Source organism: Tupaia chinensis, unplaced genomic scaffold (genome assembly GCF_000334495.1).
Source record: "Tupaia chinensis unplaced genomic scaffold, TupChi_1.0 Scaffold000098_2, whole genome shotgun sequence".
Lineage (NCBI taxonomy): Eukaryota > Metazoa > Chordata > Mammalia > Scandentia > Tupaiidae > Tupaia > Tupaia belangeri.
In genome coordinates, this window is record NW_006159561.1 from 1,277,669 (window position 1) to 1,291,767 (window position 14,099).

General features: G+C 36.3%; 1 protein-coding gene across 1 annotated transcript in view; it reads right to left on the reverse strand.

Moving 5' to 3' along the window:
• The window catches only part of DYNAP (dynactin associated protein), a 14,431-nt gene extending 552 nt beyond the window's left edge, over positions 1-13,879 (reverse strand). The window contains exons 1-3 of the mRNA XM_027769940.1: positions 13,771-13,879; positions 9,430-9,594; positions 1-268 (exon numbers count right to left, since the gene is read on the reverse strand). Of these exons, the coding sequence (XP_027625741.1) occupies positions 1-268; positions 9,430-9,594; positions 13,771-13,827 (490 nt within the window). The 5' untranslated portion in view covers positions 13,828-13,879. The remainder of the gene's footprint in view (positions 269-9,429; positions 9,595-13,770) is intronic.
• Positions 13,880-14,099: the final 220 nt, after the last annotated feature.

The following is a 14,099-nucleotide window of genomic DNA, read 5'->3' on the forward strand; positions in this document are numbered from 1 at the left end:
TAGATTCTGTTGGAGTGGTGGCAGCTGTGCTTTTACTTGAGGTGGTGGTCACAGTAGTTTGAGAAGTAGTAGAAGTTGTTCCAGGTACAACAACTACAGGCTCTCCATTGTTTGTGGGGAGTTGGATAACAACGGAGGAGCTGCCATTTCCCGTATTATTTACGAGGCATATTATGAGTACTCCTATCGCTGTTGTTATCACACAAGCTAACAGACAAGCCAGGAATACTTTCCACAGAGACCAGTCATTGCAGCAATTTCTTTTTACCTAAGAAGAGTGTAAATTAAAATATCAGTAATGAAAACAAGAATGCATGTGGTGTATCATCTGTCTTGTACTGTTTATAGCTTTATTACATAATAATGTTTGAATCAATATGTGTCTCTGAAGTTCATGCATAAAGTTCAGATTTTTATCCAGGTGGAAGTAATTGCTTGTTTTTCCTAACATTAGAAAGAAGATAAATCTGCCAATATCTCATCTTCTCTTATTCTATGTGCCAGTAGGACTCTCTTTATTTATCTCTTTTAATAGGCTTTTTTTTTTTTTTGGAGAGATTTTCACTGTAGGGCGCGTGCGCTCGCCAGACAGACAGAGAGAGACATAGAGACAGAAAGCGAGAAATCACCCCCCAGGGGGGATGGTCACACCGCAATCCCTTCTCCTCCATTCTCCTCTCGGGATCTTGGGCACGCACGCACACGCGCCCGGCGTGAGTTTTAAGCCACCGGGTCCGGGACACGAACCGCGGTCGACTACGTGGGAGTCCAGCGCCATAGCCATTACGCTAACTGCTGGTTCCCTAGGCTTTATTTTTTAGAGTAGTTTTGTAATCACAGAAAAACTAAGTGGAAGATGCAGAGACAGTTCATATACACTTTGTCCCTACACATACACAACCATGCCTATTATCAACAAGCCCCCAGGCTGAAACATTGGTTACAACTGATGAATACACATTAGTATTAGGTTATCAGGAAAGTCATCATGTGTTTTCTATACAAAAATGTGTCGTAACTTTTCCCAACAACCCAGTACCATTACTCCCCACAGTCTACAGTTTACATTAGGGGTCACTCGGGGTATTTTGCTTTCTATGAGTTTATGTGTAATACACAATTTCATGTATACACCATTATTGTATCTTACAGTGTAGTTTCGCTGATTTTTCTTTCCTCCCTGACCCCTACATTTTTATGTGAATAGAAAAGTACTTTGAAAAAGTAAATTCTCACTTACATGCCTGATCCTCTAATGGTTGTTGTCATTGCTTCAAACTGCTCGGCTTTGGAAATCACTTCTTCAAGAATCCTGTCCTGTAACCAACATATCCTTTCCTTTTAACTAGCTTGTCAATGATTCCATAATGACCTTTATGGTTTCATAGAGCTTTTGGTTTAACAGCCCTTCATTCTCATCCCTCCTCATTCACCTTTTGGTTCATGGTCCATTATTCCAGTACCATTCTTGCTAATTCCCTAACATCTAGTATACTTCACTCTTCTCATCTCTAGCTGGCAAATAAATGAACACTTGCTTTCTCTGAACCTTCCATGGACCTACCAGTTGAGCATCTGAGCAGATTAGAACCAACATAAACATATGATACCAGCTTCAAATGGGTTTTCTCACTGTTCTACCACTTCACTATATTTCCCTGAATATGATACTGCCTCATCTTAAAAACATTTTCTCAACCTTCTTTTCCTTCACACTGCTAACCTTCACCCATCAATCTTCACACACGCATCGTCTCTCCTCATTCCCATCAAATGGTTTCACCTCCTTCCTGTTTCATTGGGAAACCTGGAATCATCAAACGCTAATCTTTTCAAATACCCAGTGGCTCACAATCCTCTTTGACTCAGTCCAGTCTGGCTTCTGCCAGGCAAAGAAAAAGTCACCAGTTACATTCATTTGTTAAAATCTAATTGACCTATTTCAGCCCTTATTTTATTTAAACCCTCAGCAACATATTACTGGAAATCATTGCTCCTCCTCTCTTCTAAACATTTTTGTCTTTACTTTTTTTTTTTTTTTTAATGTCTCACCATCCATTTTCGGTCTTTATTGTTCGAATTTCTAGGATTAAGGTTCTTTCGTTTCTTTTCTCTTTAGGTCCAGGATCAGCAATTTTTTCTATGAAACACCGCATAGCAAATATTTTCAGCTTTGGAGCCATCCTATTTTTGCATCAACTACTCAAATTAGCCACTAGTGTGAAAACAACTATAGACAGTGAAAAAACAAATCAGTATGGCTGTTTTTCAATAAACCTATAGTTCCAAAAACACATGGTAAGCTAAATTTGGCCATTCTATGCTTTCTCATCATTTCTAGAATTTTACTACCATGTATTACTGTATGACTCTTGAACTAATCTCCAGTCCAACCTTCCTTTCTAGTCTTCAAATGCTTTTATACTAAATACCACATGTTAGCTGTCTCAAACTCACTGTATCCAAATCCAAAATCATGGTCTTCCCAATGAAACCAGGCCAGTTTTACTAAATGGCACCATCACCCATCCATTCGGTTCCATAAACAAGAACAAAGCAATCACCCTTGAAATCTCCCAGACCATTACCAAGCCCTGTAAAATTCATCTGGTAAATATGTCCCAATATTGTTGACTTTTTCTCCATCTTTCTGATACCACTCTAGCCCAAACTCCCTTTATCTCTGCTATGAACTAGTGCAAAGTCTCAGGCCTCTCTAGTCTCCAGTTTCTTCAATGTGCCATGCTTATTTCCAAAGTAGGACCTACATACAAACTGTTCTGTCAGTCAAGAATGTCTTTTCCATCCTTCATCCACCACCCTGAATGCTGCATGACTACCCTTCAACACAGCACAATCTCCAATGGCACTAATTTTTGTACCAATTCCCAAGCATTGCTCAGTAATTGTGTTGTCAGGAGAGATATAGTGCATTACAAGGGTCTTTGCAATTGCTCTTAGAGTATCTCCAAACCTTTAAATATCACTGATCTCCAGTTGATGAATCAACTACTCATAATAACTTTTCTAACTTCCTATCATTTAGCACATAGGTGTCTGCTTTGGACCCATGTGATCAAAGGGATCCAGAGAATCTAACTGAATTCATTATCTCTTTCCTAGGCCTAACATGTACCTAAAGTTACATAGTGAAAGCAGCTCCTTAGAAGCTTCCAGTGATGTGCAATTTTTTGAAATTTCACTTTTATTTTTTTAACATCCAATCATTGTACAGCATACAAAATGGATTTTTCCAGCATGAATACACTGTATATTAGTCCAATCAAAGATGTTACCATATACATTATCATCAACAGATAATTTTCCATTTTTGTTTTGCGCTCATCAGACGTTTCGCTTCTTTCTTTTTCCCCTTGATTCTGTTTCAACCCCCTTCCCACTGCCCACCCTCCTTCCACATTGTCTCTAATATCTACAGTTACTCTCCATGTCTTTATATCTTCCAATCTTTTAGTTTCTGTCATAGAGTGCAGACATTCAGTATATATTAAGTAGGGACATACAATGCTTCTTTCTCTTTCATAGTCTGGTTTACTTCACTCAACATTAAACTTTCATATTTGTCCACTTTGAATCAAATGCCAGGGTCTTGTTGTTTTTAATGGCTGAGTAATATTTTGTAGTGTGTATGCGTCACACTTGTTCAATACATTCATCTGTTCTGGGAAATTTGGTTGATTCTATGTTTTAACAATTGTGAATAATGTAATAAACATGGATGTGCTAGTATTTTCCAACTGAGTATATACTCCTATCCTTGGGTTAGATACCCAGGAGTGGAATTACAGGATTGTGTGGTAGTTCTATGTGTAGGTTTTTGAAACATCTCCATATTGTTCTCCACAATGGTTGTATTCATTTACATTCCCAGCAAAAGTGCAGGAGAATTCCCTTTTCACCACAGCCTCACCAGTACTTATCATTCTTTGTCTTTATAATCTTACCCTTTCTGACTGGGGTTAGATAGTATTTCAATGTGTTTTTGATTGCATCTCCTTTATGATGTTGAACATTTTTTCATATGCTTTTTGGTTGTTCGTATATCTTCTTGGAAAGTTCAGTTCATTTTCCCATCTTTAATTGGACTGATTATTTTTGGGGGGTGAGGAAGAGGGAGGCTAAACTGCTTGAGTTGCTTGTATATTCTGGTTGTCAGTCCTTTATCTGAGGCAGTTTGTAAATATATTCTCTGAGAGTTGTCTCTTCACTCTAATTATTGCTTCTTTTGTCATGTAGAAGCTTTTTAACCTGATATAATCCCTACTTGTCTACTTTATGAAATTACTACCTGTGCTTTGGAGATCTTATTTTAAAAGTCTTTGCATTTTAACAAGGTACACTTAATCCCTGCTTATTTTCTCATTATTTTATCATAAATTAAGTTATGTATCAGTATAGTTTAAAATAGTAAGTAAATGTGGGTTTAGAAACTCTGTGATAGGGACCAGCAGTTAGCATAATGGCTATGTCGCTGGACTCCCACATAGTCGACCGCAGTTCGAGTCCCGGACCCAGTGGCTTAAACTCACGCCGGGCGCGTGTGCGTGGGTGCCCAAGATCCTGAGAGGAGAATGGAGGAGAAGGATTGCGGCATGGCCGTCCCTCCTGGGGGGGTGATTTCTCGCTTTCTGTCTCTCTGTCTCTCTCTGTCTGTCTGGCGAGCGCACGCACCCTGTAGCTAAAACAGCTTCCAAAAAAAAGAAACTCTGTAATCTGCCTAGGCAAATTGTTTAACTTCTTTGAGTCCCTATTTCACAACTTATCAATTGGTAACAAAAGTGGCTTGTGGTTTATAAAACTAAAACTGAAAACTTTGTTAACTCTGTAGTATTTTTGCTAATATTTTTGTTACTATTAATAGATAGGAAATATGGTATAGTAATAGACTAATTAGACGTGCTTAAATTCCATAGCTATGAAATCAAACAATTTTCTTACTTTGAGCATTAAGTTTGAAATACAGGGAAAAAATATTTAATATTATTGTCAAGAAGGTAAAAAAATAACATGTTAAAGTCACTAGTTCCCAAAATATTCTTTTTACTTAGAATATGATCTAGTGTACCTATTAGGAAAAAGAAATTTAGAATCCAACAGCTTATTCCATTATTATTTGGATGAAACCAAGACCCTCAAAGATTGGAATATAAAACTTAGGACTTTCAGACAGAATACACTAGTTCTTAAGTATTTCAAAGTATGGGCCATGATATTTTTTGGAAAATCAGGTTTTTGTGAAGAAGGTGGTGACACCAAGACTGTAGGAGCAGAATGAGGATAATCATCACTAAGGCCAGATAAATGTGGGCCACTAAGACCCAGTTAGCAATAGGAAGAATAGTGTTTTCCTTACCTTGACTAAAGACATTTTAAAAAGGTGCTCAAGAAAGGAGAATGGCTAAAAAGCTTATGTGCATCTGGAAGGAGTCCATAATACTGCCTTAAACAATCTTACAAAGAGCACTTTGGTAAAGTGTAATAATCAGAGAGTAAAACACCTAAGTTCTCTATGGCTGAGTAGCATTCCACAGTGTATATGTGCCACACTTTTTCTTTTTTCCCTAGATTATTATTTTTATTATTCTTATTTTTTAAAATGTTCAATTGCTATACATCATTTGGCTTATAAAGAGAATTTATCCAACATGAAATACTTCTCAGACCATTCCAGTTGAGAATACTATACATGTTTTCATTAACAGGTAATAAACCATAACTGTGTCCCAAAAAATGTCATGTCTCACTATTTTTTCTTCTGATATCCTTATCTATATTCTTCCTTTCTCCCCACTCCCCTGTTCCACAGTTTTTAGCATCCATAACTATTTTCACTGTTTTTATTTCAGTCTCTACCACAGAATGCAGATAGTCAGTATGTATTAAGTGAATACATGTGCCACTTAATATATACTGGATACAAAATAAAGTGGATACACTTTTTCAATCCATTCATCTGTTTGTGGACATTTAGGCTACTCCCTTGTCTTAGCAAGTGTAAATAATGTTGCAATAAACATAAATGTGCAAACAGTTTTCCAACTAAGTATACTCCTATCCTTGGAGTAGATACCCAGGAGTGAAATTGCTGGATTATATGGTAGTTCTATTTGTAGGTCTTTGAGGAACCTCCATATTGTTCTCCACAGTGGCTGTTACTAATTTACATTCCCACCAACAGTGTAGGAGAGTTCCCTTTTCACCACAACCTCATCAGCACTTATAATTTTTTGTATTTTTAATCTTAGCCATTCTGACTGGGGTTAGGTGGTATACTTCATTGTGGTTTTCATATGCATTTCCCTTATGATAAGGGATGTTGAACATTTTTTCATATGCTTTTTGGCTGTTCATATGTCTTCCTTAAAGAGTTGTTTGTTCAGCTCATTTGCCCATCTTTTAATTGGGTTGACCTTTTTTTCTCCCTGCTTTAGCTCCTTCTGGCAAAATCTGTGTGAGTTCTGAATATCCGCTATCTTCCCTAAGTCATGTTTTCTCTAATTGTTCAATGGTGGAATGAAACTAGATCAGTCATTCTCATCACTGGTTGAAGATATATATATCCAGGAACCAACAGTTAGCATAATGGCTATGTCTCCCACATAGTCAACCGTGGTTCGAGTCCCGGACCCAGTGGTTTAAACTAACGCCGGGTGCATGTGTGTGCGTGCCCAAGATCCCGAGAGGAGAATGGAGGAGAAGGGATTGTGGCATGGCCATCCCCTCTGGGGGGTGATTTCTCACTTTCTATCTCTCTGTCTCTCTCTCTCTGTCTGGCGAGTGTATGCACCCTATAGCAAAACCCTCTCCCCCCAAAAAGAAGATTATATATATCCAGATAACTCTGACAACCTATTGTTGCATGGTCTCTACCCCTGGAGTTTCTGATTTAATTGATCTTAGGTGGGTCTCAGCCATTGGTATATCTTAAATATTGGAATGGGTTGTCACAAAAGTCATGACGTATTTTGTCTATATTTTTCTATGCAAAAATGCATCATTACTCTTCCAGCAACCCAATTGGTGGTTCTTTCATGCACTCAGGGTTAAAAACCGGGGTTCTTGATAACTTTGAGATATTTCTTAACTTCTAGAATTTAAATGGAAAGATTGGACCACAGTAATACTAAGAGAGATTAATTATATGAGACTAAACTATTGAAATAGAATTTCATGACTTTTGACTAAAACATTACTGTTTTATTCCTATGCTTTGTTTTCCAAATAAAAATTTTCGTTTCCTTTCAAACTTTTGAGAGTTCTAGCAATTTGTTTAAAAAATTTTTTTCCGAAAATGAAATTGAAACAAACTTTTCTCCCTTCCTGACCCCTCTGAAATTGGAAGGTATTTGTGAGTATTTTTATGTTGTAGCAGTATGATTATTTGCATAAGTTCAATAATACCCATTACCTTGCATCAGAAATTGGAAATACTGGTTATTGCCAGGACTTTGACTGAAATGTCATATCTGGAGATATGACCAGAAAGCTAAGGAACTAAGGCTGATCTCAAGAGAGCCAACAAAAACTCTTGGAAAGATTGCCTAGTACTATCATTTCTTGACAGGCCTGAAAACTTGCAAGTACAAGAACTTAAAGGCATATATTCAGATGTTCCTGAGTTGGTTCTGTAACCTGGGGAGGTTTGTAAGAGTCTAATCTGAAGTTCCTTGTAAAAGATTCCAGCAAAGCCAACTAAATCTGTTAGTATTGTTATTGAGCTTTGTGCAAATAACAGACCAAACTGAGCCTAGGCATATATTTTTTTACAAATAAGTTAGTTTATGGTTCTCTTTTGTAAAAGGGGGAATGAAGATAGGGAAAAAATGCTTCAGAAGAAAACTGTAGCACTGGGGACCAGCAGGTGGCATGGTGGTTAAGGTGCTGGACATTCCCACATGGCCGACCATGGTTCAAGTACCAGACCTGGTGGCTTGCTTTCTCATTCTCTCTCTCTTTCTCTCTCTCTCTCTCTCTCTCTCTATGTGTGTGTATGTGTGTGTGTGTGTGGTCAAATGAGAATAAATGAATGAATAAATAAAATTAAATTTAAAAAAATTCTTATAAATAAAAGAAAACTGTAGTGCAATTATTACTAAATTTTTGCTCTGTCCATATTTGTTTCTCCAGTTTTAGTATCTACCTACTGATTAGACAGAATCCTAACCTGTTTCCTGGATTTAATTTTAAGCAAATTTTTCTTAACTTTGTTTGATTTTGATTCATTAAAGCTAAAACTCCTTTTCTGAAATTAAAAAATAATAATAGCAAACTAAAGACAGGAGAAGGGTGAGCAATGGGAAGGGGAGAGAGAATCAAGGGAGAAAAAGGAGTGGAACATTTAATGGACACTAATATGAAAAATTGTCTGCTGATAATACGTATGATAATAACTTTGACTAGGCCAATATGCAGTGTACTCAAGGTGGCAAAATTAATCTTGTATGCTGTAAAGATATACAGTGACTAAATAATAATAATAAAATAATAATAATAATAATAAAGAACCGGAAGTTTAGATGCTAAGACCTCTTTCAATTCTGTGAATAATATGAACTACTTTACTATTACAACAAGAAACATTTAACTCTACCCTAGTGAACTCATTCATTCTTTCACATTCCTTTATAAATAATAGAAATAGTTTTTATATTTTATCCAGTAACAAAAAAAAAAAAAAAAAAAAAAAACTAGTAAAGCAGTGGAGAGAGTAAGTATTCCAGAGTCTGGGAAACCCAACCAACCTGCCATGCCAAGTCAATAATTTATACTCATGTTTCTGTATGAGAGCTGAAGACGGAGATATAGTCATGAGGTAAAGTTCATTCAGCCAATAAGACAAACGGTCAGAAACCAAGGAGTGCCAGTGAGAAAGTCTAGAGAACAATCAGGTTTCTGAATCAAGATCACATATACCAGAGGAGAGAAACCAGAGAGCTAAAGAAAGTGCCACACAGATGCAGACACTGCACAGGGTAAGAAAATAAGGTGATCACAGTAGAGTAGGACTGCTGACATTGTAAATACAAATCCGTCCACCGTCAAAGTCTAAATAATGAATCAAACCCTATAGTGCCAACAAACTTGCTCTCTTTCCCCCTCCCAAAACATTGCATGTACCCCTTATATTTATTCCTTCCACTTTGATTGTCATATATCTTCACTATCTAGTGTTAGTATTTGAGTCTCCAACTAGAGTATTAGCTCTTTGAAAACAGAAACTTTCAAATGTTCTCCTTTCTTCAAATTGCCCAACAGTGACTTATAATTGTACAGAGAATACAGCAAAGAGTTAACATAAATGTAGGTGAATTAAGGAATTAAATATCTTTCTTGAGAAAGAATAGACAAAGTACATCCTCATGTAGAACATGTCCCAACTTGGGTAAAAGCTGCTATGACAAACCTTACCTGTGTGTTGCATAATTCTGGTTGTGGACATCTCGAGTGTGCAAGAATTCCTGGGTTCACCCAGACCCCAGTTAAGTTGGAGGATACATCCCCAGTTATGTCATCTGAAGGTGGACACCAACGTGTGGAGCTGTGAGCTTCTTGGTCACTAGGACATGGGATTGGCTACAGGGATGAAGTGCAAGAGAATAGGAAGACATGGTGTTGAGTTGCTAAAATAAACTCCCTGTCAAAAATAAATAAATGTGTGACTTTTAAAAGGAATAAATATTTTTTATTCTCTGAAGACAAAAAATCTATTATATTTACTTTTTAACCAGTTTTTGTAAGTTACCAATGTTCCACCTCGTGAATGTATATAATAGCCCTCATCGTATTACATGAGTATATTAAATATCCCCATGTTGCAAGCTGATATACATAGGGCTTATACTAGGAATCCTCTGTGAGGAATAGAATGGCAGAACTAAAAAGGTCTTTTGCAGCTTACCAGTAGAGCTTGTTTGGATCATATGGAAATGAAAATATTAAAGCCAGAAGAGTTGAAATGACTTTCCATCATGACACAAGATCAAGCTCTGGAGCTCATATTTTCCCATGTTAAGGTCCATGTACTTTACTATGTACTCTATTATTAGGCTACATTGTGCTGTGATAACTACTGATACCGTATATGCTACATAGTACTATCATATAGATTCACTCTTATCATTCATACCATGCTCTATCCAGTGAAACTTGCGAACCCTTTAAAAAGGACACAGAAGACAAATCATTCATCCAGTTTGTCATGTCTTTGCTGGGTTACTCTTGGGTATATAGCAGTGTAAAACAGTTCATAACAGCAAGAAGTCTTTACTCTCAGAGAGCTAATTGCTATCAAGGAGGAAACACAGAACTATGTTCAATTAACAAATAAATGCAATAATTGTAAAGTATTGTTGAGAAGAAAGGATGGATAAGGCTTGAAAATCAGCAAGTTCCATAGGAAAAACCTTGAGGAAAAATGTGTTAAAAGAGGGGAAGAACAAGACAAAGTGAAAATAAGAGAGGAGACAGTTCAAGAATTTGTGTGTTTTATGGCAAAACTTTTGTAAGATTATCAAAAATAAAGTAGAATTATCTGGGGACTTTTTATCTCATAGGAAGATAATATTGACTTTTTAGCTGTGACTCATACGCATCTTTGGCCACTCCTTGCTAATTTCCAAAAGGAGAATACTAAAATCACTCACTTGTTGATTTGTTGGGATGATTAATGAGTAAATAACTGCAAAATACTTACAGACTGTCTGGCACATGGTACACACTTGGTAAGTGTCAACTATCATTATTGTTAGTAGCAGTAGTATTTTTAGTACTACTGGCACTAGTACTAGTTGCCTTTGGTCATGTATTAGGTTATTTGATCCATTACTAAATAGTCATAAAAGCTGAATGGCTGGCCAGACAGTGAATTTCATTAAAACTATTAAATTAGGGGCCAGCAGGTGGCATGGTGGTTAAGGGAGCTGGACTCCCAGACCTGGCAGCTTGCTTTCTCACTTTTTCTTTCTCTCTTTTACTCTCTCACTCTGTCTTTTTCTGGTTAAATTAAAATAAATAAATAAAGTTAAATAAAATACTTCTTAGAAAAACTGTTAAACTAGAATTGTATGTAATCATAGACTACCATTAGGAACTATCATTACAATACCAAAAAAAAGAATAATTTTCATTAAATACAGATAAAATGCAATACTCTTTATAGTAAACAATTAGCTAAGTTACATTTTTCTATAGTTACATTATCAAAGAAACCAAGATATCAGCTCTATGTTTTATTCAATTGATTGAATGGAATTCCACCCTTTATGAACTAGGCAAATTTGAGGAAAGTTGAACTTACCTTTATTAACACCCTTGCTTATTTTCCTAAGTGCCGATTCTGTTGCCTTAGTTATATCCACTTTGCCTGTGGCTGGTGAACCTGAACACTCACTGTGCTCTGTAAACAAAGTAAAACTCACTCACTGGACCAGTCTTCCGGAAATTTCTGGCCCTGGTGGAATCCCAGTCCTTTCAAAGAAGGAAAATGATGGTTGGGTATATGGGAAGGATGGAGAGTTTGTGATCTAGGCTCAACTTGGGAGTAATCTTGCAATCCGAGTAACACTTTTAGTGTGTTAGATTGCTCAACTCTTAGTACAGGTGAAGTCTCTATCCAAACTGGATCACTGTAAAGCCATGAATAATGTTTAATCAGATAATCCACATTAGTCAATGGCCATAAGTAACTGAAGTATATTAGATGTGTTAACCAAAAAAAGTTCTATAGGGTTTTTCCCCCTAACTTTGTAAGGATTAATTTCAATCATGGATTCCCAATGGCAGAATAAAAATGCTAACATTTATTTTATGTTTGCTTATAATCTTCAAATAATTTTCAAATTCCATTGTTGATTTTGGTTTTAAGAGAATATCATTTTTTTAATAAATTTTAGCCTATTTTTAACTATTATACCTAGATATAATAAAGTAAAATATTTTGTCATATATTCAGATATATACTATAAAAACAATTTCATATACTATTTGTGACCATCTAAAAATGTGTTGTTATCTAGAAAAACTATCAACATGATGAATACCTGGCTAAAGGGACTTGCTTTCCATCTGAGTATTTGGGTGTCTTAAAGATCCAACTATAGAGTGTCAGACACAAGAAAGAGACAGAGTATTTTTAGGATAGTCTTTTTTTTGATAATTCAAAAGAACTTTTTTTTTTTTTTTTTTTTGGCAAATCAGGAATTCTCCCTGGGCCTCTTGTATTCAACTTGGAATTACTGAGAAACAGGATTTTCTTCTTTGGTTTCCTCACATGCATTTTTGTTTCCTCCTCAAGTAGTAAATGTGAACTTACCATTTTAATTTTCAATGTGTTCTCCCTTTGTTCTAATGTCAAAAATTATTAGGTCATATATAACCAGATACATATGGAACTTGTGATAACTACATGCTGAAGGCTTGGTTCTCAGTGCGAAAACATTTTTTTAAATATATGAAATAGGGTTGGGTAATGGTATAGCAATAATACAACTGGACCCACATGAGACAAGCCCTGGTTTGTATCCTGGGATTTTTTTTAAGAATTATTTTATTTAACTTTATTTATTATTATTATTTTAATTTGACCAGAGAGAGAGGGCCAGAAAGAAAGCAAGTCTCCAGGTCTGAGACTTGAACCACAGTCGGCCATGTGGGCATCCAGCACACTTAACCACCATGCCATCTCCTAGCCCCTGTATCGTGGGATCTTCAGGAGCATGTCAAAATACATGTTCTTGGTCCCAGCATGAAAGACTCTGTTGGGGTCTCTTTCTCTCTCTGTCTCTCTTCCTCCCTCTGTCATTAAGTGAATAAACTTAAAAATAGATAAAAAGCGTTGTCAACTAGATAAGTTAAAAAAAAATCTCAATTTTTTACAAAATAGAGAAAGTGATCATGTTTTTACATGTTGCACATAGTTTTAGAGGATTTACTTCTTAGGTTTAAAAAGGCTATTTAAGATTAACATCTGGTTTTCTTGCATAGCTAGAAATCTGAGTTTTGACAGGTCTAGAAATTATCTACGAAAACCTAGCTGTCTAATGGTAAATATATAACAATAAATAAACCAATGACATTATTGGGGCTTTATGTTTATATGATGCTGGATATAAAAAGCTACATAGAGAAGCCAGCAGATGGCGTGGTGGTTACATCACTGGACTTCCACACATGGCCAACTGTGCTTCAAATACTGAACCCAGTGGCTTGAAACTCACGCCAGGCATGTGTGTGTGTGTGTGTGTGTGAGAGAGAGAGAGAGAGAGAGAGAGAGAGAGAGAGAGAGAGAGAGAGAGAGAGAGAGAGAGAGAGAGAGAGAGAGAGAGAGTGTGTGTGTGTTTGTCCAACATCCTGGGAGGAAAATGGAGGAAAAGGGGTTGTGGCATGGCCGTCCTCCCTGAGGGGTGATTTAATACTTTTTTTCTCATTCTCTTTGTCTCTCTCTCCAGTGAGTGCACATGCACTAAGGCATAAACCTCTTTTTAAAAAAGGCTATATGGACTTATTTGTATATAATAGGGTTATAGAAACATTCCTAATACTTTATATCTACAAATACTTGAAATAATTTCAAAATAGAATATAGCAAAATAGAGCATGAGAGTTGAAGCATAAATGTTTATACAAGATTATTCTTCCTTTGGAGAAGAATACAGAATTATGACCTCAAGTGCATAATAGTAAAGAGATTAGATTGCTTATAAATGCTGAAAATGATACTGTAAAATATTAAAATGGAGTAACAATACTCACTGGCTGGTTTCCAGATGGTTCAACATTTACTACGTATTTTCCATGCTTTCTGTCCATTCTTGAGCTGCCAGTATCACAAGCTTAACTCCAAGAATATTTTTCAGTTTGTCCATGCCCTTTATATCTGCAACCATGAGAAATAATAAAAGCAGCTGGTTGAAAATCAACAATGATGCATCGATACAGGTGTGGGTTAAATTAAATAATTATTATTCACTAACATGGGATCCACCTTAGGCAAGGAAATGAAGTTTAATTACAGAAAGGCACAAGAAAACCAAGAGTGGCTCTGAGAGCTTACTTTGACTACCTTTCACAACCTTCTTGAC